The 19,426-nt window shown below is 42.2% G+C and overlaps 1 protein-coding gene across 1 annotated transcript in view; it reads left to right on the forward strand.

Moving 5' to 3' along the window:
- Window positions 1-19,426, forward strand: part of LOC308283077 (uncharacterized protein) — a gene marked incomplete at its 5' end in the record, with an annotated part of 47,417 nt that overhangs the window by 19,884 nt on the left and 8,107 nt on the right. Inside the window, 3 exons of the mRNA XM_080723467.1 lie at window positions 4,430-4,658; window positions 5,364-5,492; window positions 12,761-12,845. Coding sequence (XP_080579593.1) covers window positions 4,430-4,658; window positions 5,364-5,492; window positions 12,761-12,845 — 443 coding nt within the window. The remainder of the gene's footprint in view (window positions 1-4,429; window positions 4,659-5,363; window positions 5,493-12,760; window positions 12,846-19,426) is intronic.

Below are 19,426 nucleotides of genomic sequence, written 5' to 3' on the forward strand. Positions count from 1 at the left end.
CCGCCACAATTTTTTTTTCCTTTTTTTTTTTTTTTTTTTTCCTTTTTTTTTTTTTTTAAACTTTCTTTTTTTTTTTTTACTTTTTTTTTTTTTTTTTTTTAACTAGATGGGAGCGGCCCGAAGGGCCGCAACCCTCTAGTTGGGAACAAAGCAGGCTCTTTGTGTCTCCATAGGGAACCACTGTTGTTTGAACCAACCTTGAATGAAATCTATGGGATCCTAAGGGGTCCTTGGCCTGAAAAAGACCCCTGAACTAGACTATCAGTCGTCGAGCTCTAGCTATTCTTGCCTATTTACTTTGCTATTTTATGTCTTTTATTAGTGACTTTAATCTTGTAATGCCCGCTACGTGTCACTTGACGTGTCACAAGAATGTGATTCAGCATGAGCTCTTCCTGGGTTGGCATTTTGACAAATAAATCACTTGTTGAAGCGAGAGGAAGAGGTGCATGCGAGAGGAAGAGGTGCACGCGAGAGGAAGAGGTGCACACATCATTTCAGTGGCTTTGATGTTTGATCACATTGCTTGGTGCTGTTGTTTTTATCCTTTCCTTTGGGATATAAAGGTAAAGATAAAGAAAACTTTATTGCCCGTCCATCAGATTTGACAGACAGTAAATTGGACATTTGCCTTAAGCCCATGATACACGTAGCAATTATTTCATCAATATCAACCAGCAACGACCAGAGACGTCATTTGGGTATGGCAGTTGCTTTACCTTTGCCAAAGGGGGAAAAAAAATTAATGTACTTCCTAAAATAAATTCATACCTGTTGATAAGGTATGGCAACATGACTGGTGTCTTGCACGTGTGAAGGCACTAAAAGATTAATCCAATGGCGCTGCCAATGGCCATACCCAATTGACGCTGCTGGTCGTTGCTGGTTGATATCGATGAAAAAATTGCTATGTGTATCAGGGGCTTTAGGCACCATGGCAACCATTATACACACACAATAAAACACATAACTAATACAATGCAATACAATGAAATATAAAATGTATTCCCTTAAGAAACCCTACTGTAGACCAAGGTCAGGGCGTGTTTACTAGCATTAAAACAGCTCAGTTTCCTGAGAAGAGGGAGCCTTTCTTTCTGTCACGATTATGACATTTTATATGACAATTAATTGTGTTTTTGTCGTTGACAATTACATTTCTGTTTGGATTTTAGGCTTTGAAGTTGCACATGGCAGATATGACACCCTCCACCCCTCATTTCTCACAAGCCCCTCTTCTAGCGCCACTATGAGGCAGATTCTAGCAAAACACATTGTTGGACACTGCTCCTACAGATTTTGCCCTAAAATCATGCAAAGCGGTACAGTATGTCTTGTGTATAAATGTGACCTGACGGTTGCTTATCTCCCGATTAGGGAGTCTTACTGGTTCCAGATTTGGATTCTGTGTGAGCATTCAAAATGCATGCTCTCTCTCTCTCTCTCTCTCTCTCTCTCTCTGTCTCTGTCTCTGTGAAGCTTTTTGAGCAGTCAGGAGGTTTGATGTGATATGACAGGCAGACCTCAGGGGAAGTGTAACCCCACACTGTCTGTCTGTGAGTTCTGCACGGCTGTCTTTTTGGTGTCACCGTCCCGTCCTTGTCACATTCTGCCTAATAAAGCCTGATTTTATGCGTGGTCGTACAGGCGATGTCGAACAATGACTGGCTTGTAGATCTGTTATTTTCATCAGATGTTAAAGTTCAACAGACGACATTCAGCCACCAGATGTTGCACTCTCAACACCTCAGTTGCATAAGGGATATTTCACGTGCAAACATGTTAACACCTACTCTGGCTGTTGCGATTATTTCTTTTTTCATTATTTACGTAGATATAGATATAGATAGGAAGGTAGGTAGGTAGGTAGGTAGGTAGGTAGGTAGGTAGGTAGGTAGATAGATAGATAAACGCGCCCTCCTCACATATTAGAAGGACAATATCAATCGCATGAACCAAAGACAGGTGTTTTTGATGAATCTATAGGAAAGTGTCTGATAAAATGAATACCAGTAAGACTCCCTAATCGGGAGACAAGCGACTGTCAGGTCGCATACACAAACTTTAGAAGGCAATGGTAGCCAATCAGGAAGGAATATGGGAGATGGGACAGATCCATGTTGATGACATGACTTTAGAGATACTGTGTGCCGCTTGAAATGCTCCAGTAAAGTAAAAAGTAACTCGAAAGTGTACTTAAAAGTACAGTGCCTGAGTAAATGTATTACTTTACACCACTGTCGAGAGGCCAGACTTGTGACAGCTGCGTCACGGCGTCAGTTTTGACTCTTACTGGGTTCTTAATTTATAGATCAGTCCTACAGGAAGGCTGACCGTCCCATGTATGGCCTGGTGCAGCTGAGCAGCTCCCCTTGCTATCTATGCAAAGTCAGCAAACAGCTGCCTGATGAATGCACACAGTGAGTGACAAGGCTGTGGCCTTGACTCTGTCTTTTTTTAGGGACGTGCGTGTGTGTGCGTGTGTGTTGCTATGCCAGGGCCAAATGTCCCCGGCAAAGAAATAGACGTTTACAAGAGAAATGGTTGTTTTGTGGTTAATGATATGTTTTATGTTTTTTTGTTGTTTTTGTTAGCTGAATGGTTAGGGAGCCCGCCTGGGGAACCACTGGTTGTCCCTGGTTCGATTCCAGGCCGGGGTAGCAATGTAGATGTGTGTTCCTGAGCAAGACTCTTAACCTCTAATTGCTCACGTGCTCCTTGTGGGCAGCTAATCAGCTGGGTTGGGCTGAAAATACTGAATTGGAAGTGGGTAACTATTATTATTTATTATATGAAAAGTTTCATAAAATGTGAAAGTCCTATGACGTCTATGACATCTGACATCATACATACGATCCCTTTTATGCCCATATGTGGAGATCCCTGTCTGTAGAAACAGCCACACAGATATGGGCTGTCTTGGCCATCTATCTTGGCCATATATGGATTCTGTTAGTGTGTGGCCAATGTGGCCTCCATATATGCAGTATGGACATTAACATATGAAGTCCTGTTAGATATGGGCTTAATATTGATGACATCAGGGATCTCGATATATGGGCATAAAAGGGATTCTGTTAGTGTGGTTCCCCTGACATCTCAGTGATGCCAGAGCCGCAAACCCATAGACCGTAAAAAAACGTACACAGACGGACGGAGACATGATGTGCCGTTTCTCATAATAAACTGCGACCTGCGGTCGCAACAAATACATTGGACATAAACAAGTCAATAACATTTTGATACTAGTCATTATTCAGGTCCTAGACTGAAGTAATTATCGGGTCATGTTTGCATGTTTGGAATTGTACCCGCTGAAATCAATAATATATCAACCTGCAGGCCGCATTAAATGAAGATGGGGGCCGCATGTTGCCCATGTATGGTATATGTGTATGTACAGTATGTATGTGTGTATATTTGTGTATGGGGTCTGTGAGAGTAATGACCTGTCAGGGAAAGGTCCCGAAAGTGAAAGGTGTGTGTGAGAGTGTCAAGGTGTCAGTGGCAGGCGGTGGCTGTGGGACCACGGAGGCCCTTAAAGGAGGACCTGAGAGAGAACTGCAAGTGACATTAATCACTGTCTGCTTCATGACTCTGTCAGGACACAAGTCTTATCAGGGCATCTGAGTTGATTAAAGGACCATTTCAGCCATTTGAAACCATATTTGAAACCAAAAGTTTCAAACATGGTTTGAAATGAATTCCAGGCGTGGCTACCAGTGATGTCACCGGGAGGGTCTTTGGACTGGAGTCCTCCTCTGAGACGCACGTTGTGAACTTGTAGATCTGCTATCGACAAATAGCTGATGTCTAGCTAAGGTTCAAGCGGTAAAACTGATTTTGAAGTTCTATTAAAGGTTCTACACCATGCATTTAAAAATAATTTATATAACATTGTTTGTGTCCCAAAAAAAAGTTTTTCAAAAGGTTTGAGGCTAAATTACCACTCCTGAATACAGAGCCCCTGTCATTTTTGCCTGGCTTTCAGAGCATTTTCAGCTGCAATACCACCTTGTCCTGAGTGGGAGGACTGCGCTATTTAGCCAGTTTTGGCCCCCACACTCCTCCCCGCCTCCTGACAGCAGACAGCCCGTTCTGAGACCTGCTTACATAGATCTGCCCATAAACTGCCCTTCAGGCAATGGGACGTAAAAATCAGTCAATGAGTCATGTGATGCTTAATGTTTTGTTTGTAGCTCTCATTAGCAAGGCAGAGAGACACGATCAGGCTGCCTCTTGTACAGAATGTTTGTTACCAACTTCCTTATTATTCCAACCTATAATGTTTAACGATTTCACATGTGTATTTTTCATTTCACTGGGTCTTTAAGGGGAGACCTTGGAATTTGAAAGTTTGAGAAACACTGTCCTATGCAAATTTCTAATAAAGTATTCAATCAATTCTCCATATCGTCCCTCTACGCAGCACGTCCCCGAGCCTGTGGTGGTCAAAGAGCCTGAGCCCGTCGTAGTTCCTGAGCCCGTGGTAGTTCCTGAGCCCGTGGTAGTTCCTGAGCCCGTGGTAGTTCCTGAGCCCGTGGTAGTTCCAGAACCCGTTGTAGTTCCAGAGCCCGTACCCGAGGTGATCGTACCCGAACCCATGCCCGAGCCAGAGGTGGTGCCCGAGCACATTGAGCCTGCCCACGAGCCTGAAGGTAATTTGACATTTTTCTTTTAGTTTCATTTCCTTTCGTAAAGCGCGTTTGCTATTTCAGTTTTCATTTTGAGAAAATGCCAGTGGTGCAGAAATCGCTCACATATTTCTCTTGGGTAAAATTCCGGAAATTCAAAATTTAGTCGAGTAAAAGTGCAAAAGTATTGGAATGTACTTAAAGTACCAAAAGTAGAAGGTACGCATTATGCAGAATTTGAAAGAGTTAAAGAACTGGAGAGAAAGGGAAGACTTCCATTACTGAGCAAACACTGATAACTATCAGAAGATACAGTTATTTAAACCCTATTTTAAGGAATGCCACCTACCTTACCTTATGCAGGGTAAGTGATTTAACTTAAGTTCCAGTTTCAGTTTTCATGTAGGTGACAGGCACGGGCTTTCCTCCAATCATGATCAAGTGGGGGCAGGCCTGGGTGTGCGTAAGGCCCGCCCCCACTCGACCATGATTGGAGGAAGGCCCCAGTTTATCCTGATTGGAGGAAACTTGTCACCCTGCAGTTTTTGAAACTGCCTTTTTGATAATCACAGGCGTTAAGGCTGAAGTCCAAATATGGACAAAACACTCTATAGCAACTAGTACTATCAGAACATAGACCCATTTTGTCATCGTTTGAATGAAATGAAATCACTTACCCTACCTTTAATTCTAATGGCCTTGCTCGCCCTGTGTCTACATGTGAACCAGTGCTTGAGGCCATGCCAGCTGTTGTGGAGACCCTAACCCACGAGCCAGAGCACAAGGAGGAAGAAGCCCCCGCGCATGTCGCCGAGCACGCAGAACACATCCACGAACCCGAACCCTACAACTACAACGGTAAGCAGTACTCCCATTTCTTCAAAGTTTTTCAGGCCAAGGACCACTTAGTCGAGAGAGAGAGATGAAGCAGAGACCACAACCCATAGATTCCATATAGTTTCATTGTTTGACAGCACAATCATCAGTCTATTTTCGATTAATGTCAATTTGTATTTTAAGATATTTAACCACTTGAACCGTCAATACTTAATACATTTGACCTTTCACTATGCACTTGAACTTGTACCTTTTCCCCACTACACCAAACCTATTTGCCGAAAATAGCCGATCTACAAGCTCACAAGGCCTCACACTGCGAGGCGTTGTGAGCTTGTAGATCGGCTATTTTTGGCTAAAGTTTTCAGAATATGGACGCTAGCAAGGAGGAAAAAAAGCTTCTATCTCACAAGAGTTACTTTAGTAACTTTGAGGATCCCCTAGGGGTCCCGGATCCCCTATTTAAGACCCTTGACTAAACTCTTTTCACAGAATTTTTGTGTTGGCCCCGCAAATCCCATGTTTTCACGTGTCCCCTAGTGTAGGTAGTATACCCTCACAAAGAACATGCAGTAATCCTGGTCTCTATAGCGCCTCCCCCTGGCAAGCCTGATGGAGGGGAAAGGAACTGGTTGGAATAACGTGTTCCTTCCATGCACGTGCTACTACGTCCAACCGGGGAAGCTCCCCCCTGTCAGGTGGCAAGAAGCTGCCTGCTCACGCCTCATGAGCTCAGTTCGGGCCTCTCCCTGCAGCTTGGCAAAGGGAGAGCAGCACCCATGATTACAGCTTAGGTAATTGGCACTGGGTGAAAAATGGCTTACAAAATCATGGGATAAAAATGTTGAAAGAAAAAAATAATGAAGTATTCTGTGACTAAACTAAGTAATAGATGGCAGTGGTTAGTGGTTTGGTTAAATATTCTTGGCAGTGAATGAGTTCAAGTAGCATTTTCAGCATGCAACCAAGTGTAAAATCCGACATTACGACGCCATCAAGATCTTATCGTATTTAGTTAACACTGGTTACGTCGTACTAGGAGTATAAACACGGCTTCAGATGAGTTCAGTGCATGACCCTGTGTCCATACGTTGCATAGGTCTGTCGAGGTCGGCCCTTCGCCTCGGCTTGTCCCCACTGCGTTATGCGTGACTGTGTGGACAGCTGGGACGCGTTGTGGGGGTGTTTACATACGGCGGTGTTCTTCTGCTATAAGTGCTCATTCCACAGGAGAGCCAACGGAAACACCGGCTGGTTACGTTCTATATCGTCGTTGTCGGGTGGAAACCTCGTATCTCCAAGTTACAAATGTGTATGTTTTTTGTAAAGTAAGGCCCTGCTTCATCATACAAGACTGTCACACAAGCCTAGTTAAAATAGCAGATCTACAAACACACAGCGCCTCGCACCGCGAGGCGTTGTGTGCTTGTAGATCGGCTGTTTTCACTAGTTTAAATCAGTTTTAAAATGATGAATGCAAAACAAACAGTTTTGGACATACAAGGTTTCCACCCAACAACAACGATATGGAAGCCCTCCCTATCTCCAAACGCTCCCTTTACCAGTAAATCTGCCACAGTTTAAGGCCGGGACCTACTATGTGTTTCTTTTTTCTTTCTTTTTATTCAGAGCCTTTCTGTTCAGCTCCATGACCTTCAGCAGTTCACATCTTATCAACTGCTTATAATAATTTTTTTTCCCTTTTTTTTCTTCTTTGGGAACTGCACAATAAAACCATAGCCAGCGCCTTTTTGAGGAATGTTTGAAGAATGCCTCCCTCAAAACCCACCTTTTTAGACTTGCTTTCCCTTCCTAACTCTACTCTCCCTCTCAGCTATTTTAAATTTGCTCTGGGTCCTTTTTTAGCCTTTTAACATTTTAATTATTTCCTTAATAAAGTTTTTTACCTTTATTTTGTTCTGTAAAGCGACTTTGAGTACCTAGAAAAGCGCTATATAAGTTTGATGTATTATTATAATGTTGAAACGTAAACATTACAAATGCGAACTGGAATGAAAGGGTTGAAATGAGTGCCTCCTGGGCAGATTCATTTTAAACTGGTGCCATACTATTTCCGTAAATGTATGTTTTTATGTAAAACAAATATTTAAAAACGTGCGTTCTCGTCAAGTTTTAAATTCTTAAAGAGCAGCAGTTCAAGTTTGTCAATGTTTAATCATTAAACGTGACATCAAAATAAATGTCAACTTTTCACTTTCTCTGACGTGCCCCCTGTAATACCTATGCCTACCCCTAGGGGTAAGTGTACCCCCATTTGAGAAGCACTGCATTAGGGCATTCCCTCATAACTGTGTTAGTGTACAAATGGACCCTTTTGCAGTGATGTTACTAGGTTTTCAATGTAATGGGTCCCGGGACCCACAGGTGGTCATTCAAATGGGTCCCAGAAAAGTTTTATGAGTCCTCAATACAATGTTTTCGAGCGCTGTGAGCTTGTAGGTCGGCTATTTTCAAAATGTTTGCCTATTTCTTATATTTATTTTACAATTTGGCTAATGTTTCATTAGGGGCACTAAAACCTGTGCCCCTAATGAATTCGGGCGTGCAAAATGGCGTCGGACGTCGGTGGAATCAAAACATTGACGTTTCTATCGCCTGTTTAAGACTTTCTACGTGGATTTTATTTGTGTTAACGTAGGGTAAAGTAGGATGCTTTCACCCATGAACAGTGGTGGTGTCTGTGGAATTTTAAAATGTTTTTCTTTTACCGCGACCCGGTAAATTATTTTAACAGGACCCCAGGACCATGACATGAATGAGTCCCTGGCGACTTGAATGAGTTTTTGATGCAGGATGCGCACGTAATGACATCACTGCTTTTGTGGGGTCATTTGGTTCCATGTGTACACTCTCACAGTCATAGATCTGTAAAGGTCCATTTGGTTCCTAACTGTCAACAATTTAGCTGGGGACCACCTGGAACACCCCTCAAGGACCCCTGGGGGCCCCCCGGACTGGGCTACAGGGCACTGCTGTACTATGATCTTTATGCCTTTTATTATATCTGTCCGGGGTTGTGTTTGCATTGGAGGCGTCCTTCCTTTGCATGCTTAAGCCTCTTGAGTTGTAAAGATACAAGGCTGCTTCGAAACGCCACTGTGCAGAGAGCAGATAACACGTTCCCAGGAAAAGCCAATAGCTTTGCCTCTCTACAAGTCTCCGGACAGCTATAATGGCACATATCAACTACAAGGCAATTCAATGAGCTTTACATAAAGCATTATAAAACATGTTTATATGATTTAAGCGAGCGAGAGATAAAGAAAATAACCTCATAATCTATCTCCTTAATTTGGATATGCCAATTCAGGACACAGCACAAAACTAAAACGATATAAATGTAAATTTGACTACAGTAAAACAAAATAAGTATACAACAGGTAGTTCTGATGAAGCAATCTGATTGGTTGAAATAGCTCTCTACCCGTGCGATGAGCACTACCACACGGGTCTCATCAAAGAAAGATATCAGTTGTGCTGGTCGCTCAGGGACATAGTAGCTAAATGTGGATTTAAAAAAATACAAAATTCTATTGAATATCTTAATTACAATGAAATTAAGTCAACATTCTTTTTGTTTTATTATTTTTTTAGGGCAACTGTTGTATAATCGCATTATTACACTCAAGGGTGTTGGTTATGTGATTATTGTACCTTCTGCGCTGCCTATGGGCACTCACCCTTCGGGCTCCAGCCTGCGGCAACGCAGAAGGTCCAATTATTACAATAACAAACTCTCGTGTACTACAGGAGCTATAGTCAACTTTTTCATTGTAGGGCCGACACTTTGTTTACATCCTAGTCTATAGACTAAAATGTAAACAAAATCTTGAATAGAAACACATATATGAAGCTTATTTTTTTTAATGAAATATTTTCGAAACATTATTTTTATATTAGCATCCGTTTTTCAAGAAAAAGTTGACTATAGCTCCTTTAAATGTAAAAAGGAAAAGGGGGGGGGGGCGGGTGGGACGGTGTAAAATTACAGTGCATAATAAGTTTAGAAATGTCAATAAAAGGCGTCGGCAAACTGAGAGGTTTTTAACTGTGATTTTAAAAGAAGTGAGAGTTGTGGCAGACAAGTCTCACAACTGCATGTGGTGCATAAGAACTGAACTGGGCAGACGCCGGTTTAGTGACTTTTCAATGAACACATGTGATTATGGGGTTGTCGTGCTTCCCCTACGACCGGGGCTGAGGAAATGGACCGTTAAGATTTCGTCGGGTGGAAACCTTGTATGTCCCAGACCGTTCGTTTTGTATTTATCATTTTAAAAATGAACTAAACTAGTGAAAACAGCCGATCTACAAGCACACAACGCCTCGCGGTGCGAGGCGTTGTGTGCTTGTAGATCGGCTGTTTTCACTACTTTTGTGCAACGGCCTTGTATGATGAAGCAGGGCTTTACTTTGCAAAAAAACGTACAAACTTGAAACTTGGAGATACGAGGTTTCTGCCGTGACGATATACTAGAAACTATGCTACACTTATGGAGAAGTACCAGACACATCTTTTCATTGATCAAAGCAGGAAATCCTTTGATCAATGTGCGTGCGAGATTACGTGTTTCTCTGTCACATTGGCATAGGAAGGCATGTGACAGTACCACAGACAGTACACACAACACCACGTTACAACTGCAGATGCAGACTTCTGATAAACAGTGCATTGTTGTGACCTAATATTAGTTCAAACCATGTAGATTTTGTCGTTTTTATTTCACATTTCTCCAACTTGTTGATCATTTTGAAAGCTTCTAATCACAATAGTCCGGCAGCCCCTGAGGTGGGGTATAAAATTTGGTATATATACTGTATATATATTTTTTATTGGCCTAAAATATTGTCTATATACATACAGTCATGAATCCACCTCCGCCTGTCATCATTGAGCAATTTCTTTTATAGGGGGTAAAAGTTTGGAGCCCATCACTTACTATACACTATACTATAAAGGGAAAGAATACCCCCAAAAATCTGCTTTAAGTATTATGTGAGGGGTCAAATGATTTTTGGGGTTTTTAATGATTCTGGATCCATTGCAAGCATTTATTTTGCATGAAAAACATTCCTTGGGCTAACACAGACCCCCACATTTTTTTTAATGTCAATGGGGTATTAGCCAGGGATCCATTTTAAAGGACAACTTTAGTTTTTTACAACAAGGGTTCATATTTTAGATTGTAATTAAAGAATATAAAAGATGAGTGTTAAAATTATTTCATTTACTTCTTTCTATTGTTTTAGAGATTCTTATTTCAGTGGTTGGGGCATGCGTACAGGTGGCTAAATATGTCATTTTACACAGAATAAGCCCATTCCCAAGATATAACGCAACCTTTCATGGTTGGATGTGACTTATGGGGGCTAGAAGTGTTACTGTAAATAGCAATAAAGAAACGGCTGGCTTATTGTGTCTAAAAATACATATTTAGCCACTTGTACGCATGCCCCCATGCGTACGCATGCCCCACATTTTAGCACGATAAACGCGATAAAACAATAGAACGAAGCAAATGAAAACATTTTAACACTCACTTTTTCTTTTCTCTAATTACAATCTAAAATATGAAGCCTTGTTGTAAAACACCAAAGTTGTCCTTTAAGGCCGTTATCGCCGGTACCGACATGTCGTACCGACGAATCGTACATCCCTAAAGAAGATGCCAAGGATATAGACCGACAGAGACTATATACATACAGTATATCGTCGTTGTCGGGTGGAAACCTCGTTTGTTTTGTATTTATCATTTTTTAAAATGATTTAAACTAGTGAAAACAGCCGATCTACAAGCACACAACGCCTCGCACTGCGAGGCGTTGTGTGCTTGTAGATCGGCTGTTTTCACTACTTTTGTGCGACAGCCTTGTCTGATGAAGCAGTGCTTTGCTTGGTGAAAAAACATACAAACTTGGAATTTGGATATACGAGGTTTCTGCCCGACAGTGACGATGTACAGAATGGTCTTTATTGTAGCTGTGCTGTGGCCTGACCAACTGTTGAGACGAGTTACTCAGCCCCAGTTCCAGACATTGGCGTCTCTAAGCAGTGTCTGCCAGCAGTGCAGCGTCTCAGAACAAGTGTCCCAGATTAGTGTCAGATTATAACATCATTACAATGTCAATCCCAGCTGACTCTGGCTCTCAATGCAAGTGAAAGGAGCCTTCTGTCTTATCCTGGCTTAAAGCAGCGCCTTGTAACCTTTCCTGTACGAATACAATGTCCAGTCTGTATGGTGGAGTATGTTAATACAGTTTAACTTATACATTCTGTATGGTAGAGTATGTTATTATAATTTATACAATCTTTAGGGTAGAGCAGTGGTTCTCAACCTGTGGGTCGGGACCCCCACATTATTTTCGGGGGGGGGGGGGGGGGGGGGGGGGGTGCCCAGATGATTACCGGTAACTTAATGTGCAATGTCATTTTCTCTCTCAACAGTAAACAAACCAACATAAAGTTTTATTGTTTATAGAGGGTATATCTGCACATTTCTGAAGTGATGATTGGCCCTCTCTTTGTTTCATAAATATGTGCTATTGAACACCCTTTACGTCTGTGTGTTGGTTAAAATAATATTGAACCAACGAAAAGTAGTAAAAAGCCCTTCGGTCAAAACCTCCTAACTCCTCTTGAGCTCATTTTCCCGAAAATGAACATTTTGGAGTTTCGGCCCGACAGCAGAGATATGAAAGCTTACATTCTGTACTTTCGGAAAATGTAAAAAGTAGAAAAAAAATGACCATGGCCCCGTTGTGTCTCAAAGCGCTGTGAGCGCCGAGCGGTCACATATGAGGTCCAGGGACGTGCTGGGCCCCTGATTCAGCCCGGGAAAAAGAGTTGGAGAGGCCCTCATTGCGCGCTATAGAGAGAGATCTCTCTCTATAGCGCTGGTGCTGCTACTCAAAGATGTGTGACAAAGTGACAAGCCAGGGGGCCAATTACATGAGTTATATTTCGTCGTTGTCGGGTGGAAACCTTGTATGTCCAAAACCGTTTGTTTTGTATTTATCATTTTAAAAATGATTTAAACTAGTGAAAACAGCCGATCTACAAGCACACGCGAGGCGTTGTGTGCTTGTAGATCTGCTGTTTTCACTACTTTTGTGCAAACAGTTGAATTTTTTCCTATTGGCCGGCCTGGACCGGCCGGGAATGAACCGGCCGTTCGGGAGTTGTCCCACTTTTCCCAATGGCCAGCACGTCCCTGATGAGGTCTCTGCCTGACACGGCGTTCTAACCTGTCCCTCTCTGGTGTGTTCAGACATGGCCTCCGTTGACTTCACCAAGAAGCATGAGAGCAAGTTCGAGACCCAGATGACCAAAGAGGAGATGGAGGACGAACACAGGTGAGGCCCCGTCCCCGTCCCCTAGACCCCTCCCACTACAACCCACCTCAGCCCCACCGTTTGGCCGGTCTTACCTGGACCATAACGCCCGGCAACAGTTAGTCTCCGTAGCAGGTCTCCGTAGCAGGTCCCGCTTTACCAAGCGCCGACGTCCCGCGGCGAAAATGAGCAATCTACAAGCACACAACCGCATTGCGCGGTGTGTAACGCATTGTGACTGTGTTGTTCACCCATTTTCGTTGTGCGACTGGAGTATACATCGGGCCTTAGTGCTAGAATAATAAGCATAAAACATAATTACCTATGAAAACATAATTTTGTGTAATTAAAACACTTTGCGGAACCATTCTTAAACGCTAAACATGTTAGCGGTACACGGGCACCTGCTACAGTTGCTACTTGTTGGCAGTCCATACTGTCTCCGACCAACAAACTTTTCTTCCCAAAGGTCAAGTTCAACTACGAATGAAATTCGTTGGAAAGTCGGACCTTTCCGGCAAAGGTTTGGTGGTCGGTGACGGTATCTCACTTTATCACAGATTGCGTAGCATTGTGGTCCATGGTAAAAAATATAAAAACTAAACAAAACACTGAATTTCTGCACGTTCCTCCAAGCACGCACACTAATTCCAAATAAGTCCCTACACCGTGCTGGCCTCGCTGCATCCTGCTTGTCCTTCCATCCCGTCTCAGTGTGTGTGCTGTGCTTCACATGCAGAGCTGGCATCGAGCTGCCAACTGACCTGATCATGCAGGAGACACAGTGTTTTTGATTATTATTATTATTTCAGAACATTTAAAAAATATTTTTGGAAAAATCGTGACATTTCAAAACCTTCTCCAAAAACATTCCCAAAAAAGCATTTTTTTCCATGAATAAAAAAAAAAATCAAAGATTTTTTTCGTTTAGAAATCAAAGAAAAATCGAAGAAATGCCATCAATTAGAAAAACCAACGTTTAAGAAGTTGTGAAAATAGCCGCTCTACAAGCGATGCGTTGTGAGCTTGTAGATCTGCTGTTTTCACAAGTTTGGGTCTGGAGCTAAACCGTTTGGGAAACCACTGCCATATAGGAGCTGCCAAATGATCCCTGTGGGTCAGTTGTATCAAAACCGACGTGCATATTCCGGTATGTCTGCGCTCGGTCTTGATCGGCAGCCGCAGGGCTTGGGAACCAGGCTCCCCCCCCCCCCTCTCTCTCTCTCTCTCTCTCTCTCTCTCTCTCTCTCTCTCTCTCTCTCTCTCTGTGCAGCAGCCAGAACATTTCCAGTAGCCCTTTTCCGGTCTCCGTGACCTCATACTGCATCTGGGCTGCTAATGTTTGTCTCCCCGCGCGCGTGGCTCTGCGTCTGTCCCCGCAAACACGCCCCGAGGCCCTCCATCTCCTCTGCTCCGCACAGAGAGCTGTTGCATAACAGAAGCCAGCGCTGCAGACGCTATCTGCTACCGATCTCCATACTGTGCTGTGTGGAGGGTCTCGGAGCCCCCCCGAGGGCCCGTTTTAGGAACTGGAAGTTCTCTCCGTAGAATGAGAGGAAAAGGGGGCCGACTGAGGACAATAGAAAATGCAGAAACACCAAGTGTTTATTGGTCGCTTGTTCAGTGGTGGAAGTTAAAGTATCAATACTGCAATATAGAAATACTCCGTTACAAGTAAAAGTCTGTAATTCAAAATGGACTTGATTAAAAGTATTGGGATCCAAATATACTTAAAGTACCAAAAGTAAAAGTACAACATGTTTGGAAATAGCAGATCTACAAGCTCACAACGCGTCGCGATGCGACGCGTTGTGAGCTTGTAGATCGGCTATTTTCAAATAGCCACGGTATAGAATAGGGCTAAAGCGCATTAATGTATGTTTAATGATATAATCATTTATATCTGCAAAGTAACTAACTAAAGTTTTCAAATAATTGTAGAAGTACTAAAAGTACAATATTTGGATCCGAGATGTAGTGGAGTAGAAGTAAAAGTACTGAAAACTGGAAATACTCAAGTAAAGTATAAATACCTCAAAACTGTACTTAAGTGCAGTACTTAAGCAAATGTACTTAGTTACTTTACACCACAGCGCTTGGTGTCACAGCAGCACACACAGAACCGTATTGGAAACGTGTGAAACCTAAAGTTGAAAGGGTTTTTGACACGGTCGCATGACACAAAGTTGTTGTTTTTTGAAGACGCGCGGCAAAAGCTATGGCGTTAGGCTTACCTTATTTTCTTTCCAAGACGCATGGCACAATGTAAAACGTTTATTTTTTATTTTTTTAAGCTTTCACATTTGGTGAGGCAGACTCTTAAAATGTCTCCTGGGCTTTGCAGCGGCATAGTCGGTGAAAACGGTGCACACATCCGGCGGAAATAGCCACGCTACAAGTCCACATGGCTCGCGCGCGGGCTCGCAGGTCGGCTATTTCCGGCAAAGAGGTTTTACGTATACTGTATAGATAGAGGGTGAAAAGGAGCAGTCAACAACTTTCATAGGGTTTTTAGGCGTCTTTTGACCATGTTCCCTTCTCGCTCCGAATCTTGACGTTATCGGTCAGATCTGAATGACAGCTCTTCAGTGTAGAAATGGGATTACGTCATGATGAAACCACCCCCCCACCCCCCCACACACACACACACACACACATACACACACACACTCCGTCCAGGCCTCCATTAAAGCCCCCTGTTGTGCTGCGCCCCAGAGAACAAAGAGGACTATGTTGTCATGTGTCACAACAAGCCAGCTCTCCTCCCCTCCCCTCTCCCACTTGTTACTCTGAAGATTTCAACCAATACAAAAACATACATTAATGATGCATGATGATGTATTATGATAGGATAATCCTACCCAGCAGCACACAGAGCCATCAGCCCCACTGTTACCTATTAAAGTGATGAACACATTAATGCATTGCTAATTACAATAAATGGACTCAACCTCCTTTATTAAATTCAACTTCATTTTGTTATTCAATTGATATTTTGATGTCGATAGTACTCAAGTAACATTTTGAATGCAGTACTTTTACTTACAACAGAGGGGTGGTATATGTGTGGTATAGGTACTTTTACTTAAAGGGATATTTCACTTTCAAACAATGTTTGGGTCATTTTAACTATCTACTTTGGCTTTTTTTTTTTTTGCACCCCAGACAGTTTTTTTTAAGTTGCTTGTTTCAGTATTTAGATATTTCATATACATTTTATCAGACACTTCCTATTCGAATCCATTGTAACTTCAAACTCCATTTTAACCATGATGATAGATTCATCAAAAACACCCGTCCTTGGTTGTGGTGAGTGGTGACTCATACTGGCCCTCCTAGTACGTGATGGGCCGCATTCATCGAATGACCCCAAAAGTGTGTGAAAGTGAAATATCCCTTTAAGTAACACATCTGACTACCAGTGCCAAGCTCCCTCCCAGATCTAGGATCAGGGAGGGAGGGAGCTTAGGGTCTGAGAAGGAGCTTAGAGTGGAGCTCAGGGGGCTTTAGGAAGGAGAGAGACAAACCACATTGATCGGCCGTTGCTCGGTGGCTTTACGTCTCAAATGATTCCTTAGTACGTCAAATGAAGGCCCTGCTTGTGGTATTTCACTTTAAAACACTTCAGGGGTCATTTTAACGTCTACTCCGAATCAGGGACGTGGGGTTTTCAGGGAACCGAGTGAAATAAGTTGCCGTAAGCATCTCCACAACACCAACCCGTCTAAATGGTAGCTCACATGGCACTGTAACCACCTAGATTTGAGGTTTCGCCACATTTTAAGTGCGCCGCAGCACCACAGCTATGTAAATCATTGGTATAGTTAGGAACCAGTGTTCAAATGGAGAAAAATAAATAAATTCATTTCAGTCACCGTTCTCAATTTGGTTAGCGGACAAAACAACATATCGTCTTGTCGGGTGGAAACCTTAAAAGTCCAAAACCGTTTGTTTTGTATTTATCATTTAAAGAAATGATTTAAGCTAGTGAAAACTGCCGATCTACAAGCACACAAAACCTCGCACCGCGAGGCGTTGTGTGCTTGTAGATCTGCTGTTTTCACTAATTTTGTGCGATGGCCTTGTATGATGAAGCAGGGCTTTGCTTCGCGAAAAAACGTACAAATTTGAAACTTGGAGATGGTTTCTGCCCGACAGTGACAACGTTAATCACAAGTTGTTCTAGTTTGACTAGTTTTAACGTGAAGCCAATTCATATCATCAAGGTTCAGTTAAAAAAAGAAACGTTTTCAAGGGGCTGTCAGGTTTTTTGGGGGGGATTTTCCATGTCGTGTTTCTACTGTGCTGCTTTTCACCAGAGCTTTTCACTTCTATCCCATCTTTATCTTTCAGGATAGAGCTTACAGCTGATTTTACCTCTCTATAGACAACACCAACAGGCCACAGTGTGTGTTAGAAACATAATGGTAAGATCATATTTCTCTACAATAAACCCCCCCATTCCCCAACCCCAAGCACACCTTGTCCCTTTAAACCAACTCCCTCCTCCGTTTTAACTCATTCACTGCCCCACTAAATAATACAATAATACCAACCACTGCCGCCGATGTTCAGGTTTTCTTACCTTTTCAAGCAGTCGCAGTATATTTATGTCCAGTGTGATCGATCCCCCGATCGTTGTTAAAGTCGGAGCTTATCTTCCGCAAAAAATAATAATAAATACCAGCTTCTCTAGTTATGGGCCGCGTCAGCTCCTGTTTTGCAATGTCAACACAGGAGCCAACATAAGCCAGCATGTCCGCGATTCATTTTTTTAACAGGAAGTGGATCGGTATCTCACGTTGCGATGACATGATTTCCTGTTCTCCTGTGGGACTCTGACTACGATTTGTTTGAGTGACGCTAACCGCTCCTACGTTTGACTTTGTGTGTATGTCCCTATGTCCAATGCAGTATGCATCCCTATGTCCCTATGCGACTTTTGAGCGGTGGTCAAAACGTACAGAACGGGCCATACAAGGAGATATGCGTGTTTGTCGTGTTTGATACCATCGCGCAGGTACGATTTTTACACTAGATGGAGCGCTTTGCTAACTTGTGAAAAAACAAACAAAAAACAAACAAAGGACTTAAAAAAAGAAAGGAAGAAAAAACCTTTTTGGCAGAGAATGAGTTAAAAGAAGAAAAACATATTACCCGACTATATCCCATTGCTCTAATGGGAGGAGATGAATAATATAGTATGGAAAGAAATAAACTATGTCTCCTTGAATTTATTTCTCTGAAATGTTGACGCCAAACGTGCCATTTCACGCCAGCGTCGTCATTTCATGGAGGCATAGGGTATTTTTCCTTTTCCTTTAGTGGTTCTTCAGTGGTTCTTTGGGATGGTGGAGGTAATGTATACTGTATATCACTGCTATTATTATACATTTCCCACTTTTCCCCCCTACACTTTCATTTTTATTCATTGTTTCAAAAGATTTTTTTTTATCCAACATTTTCTGAATTTAAATGTAAAAAAAAAGGTCTCATCACGTTGCATTGAGCTTGTAGAATGGCTACTAAATGGGGCTTAAATGGGAAAAGTAAGCCATTTACCATGAGAGGGAGTGGGTTGTTGGCTGATTTACCACTGTTTTCAACCCTGAAACATTGGTAAATCAGCCAACAACCCACGACCCTCGAATGGTAAATTGCTTTTCTACCACTTCTACCATATAAATGAAAGAAAACACAGTTGTAACTTGCAAGGTTATTTAATTTAGTTACAATCACTGCAACACAACAGTGGGCGGGGTCCATGAGCCAACTCAAGGTTGTTGACTGATTTACCACTGTTTTAAGCCAATCAGAATCCAGTATCTGAACATGTGACCACAAAAAGTGATAGAACCACCCATTTTCAACATTGAACTAATATACCTTAGAGGAGTTGTGTGGAAATAAAAAAAAAGATATTTCCACACAACTCCTCTAAGCAATATTAATGACATAGTTCAATATTGAAAATGGGTGGTCTTCCCCTTTAAGTGGTTCATTCATTATGCTACTGTATGTAGAACCTTTAAAGATGGATACAACACCAAGAGAGGTTCCTCTGTGATTATGAGCCAAAGAACCACATGTGTGTTTGTGTTGTGTGTATTATTCATCTCCTCGCATTGAATAATATATAATGGCCCCTTGCCTTTAAAGGTGCTATAAGTGTTTTTGGTTAAAACAAACAAAAGAGAACAGTGTTAAAGAGTCAAAGCTCCATATGCTGATAGTAATCATTGCTTGGTTCTGTAACAGTGGTTTCCCTGTCCCTCCAGCTCTTTAGTAAACATAAATGACATTTTCAGTGGGGGTACTTATAAAAAATGGCAAATCGAGTGGCAAAGTGAGTTTAACGTTGTTTAATGCAATCATATAGCACTTCTGTTTGGATGTATGGGCTGTCAAGGCCAGAAAGAAGTTTTTTGCCACTAAGTCAGAGGTGGAAAAAGTACTCACATTATCTACTTAAGTAAAAGTGTCAATACTGCATTGTAGAAGTACTCTGTTACAAGTAGAAGTCCAGAATTCAAAAGGTGCATTGGCATCAAAATGTACTTAAAGTACATTTTGATGCCAATGCACCAAATGTACTTAAAGTA

The sequence above is a fragment of the Nannobrachium achirus genome (genome assembly GCF_963921795.1).
Source record: "Nannobrachium achirus genome assembly, chromosome: 4".
Lineage (NCBI taxonomy): Eukaryota > Metazoa > Chordata > Actinopteri > Myctophiformes > Myctophidae > Nannobrachium > Nannobrachium achirus.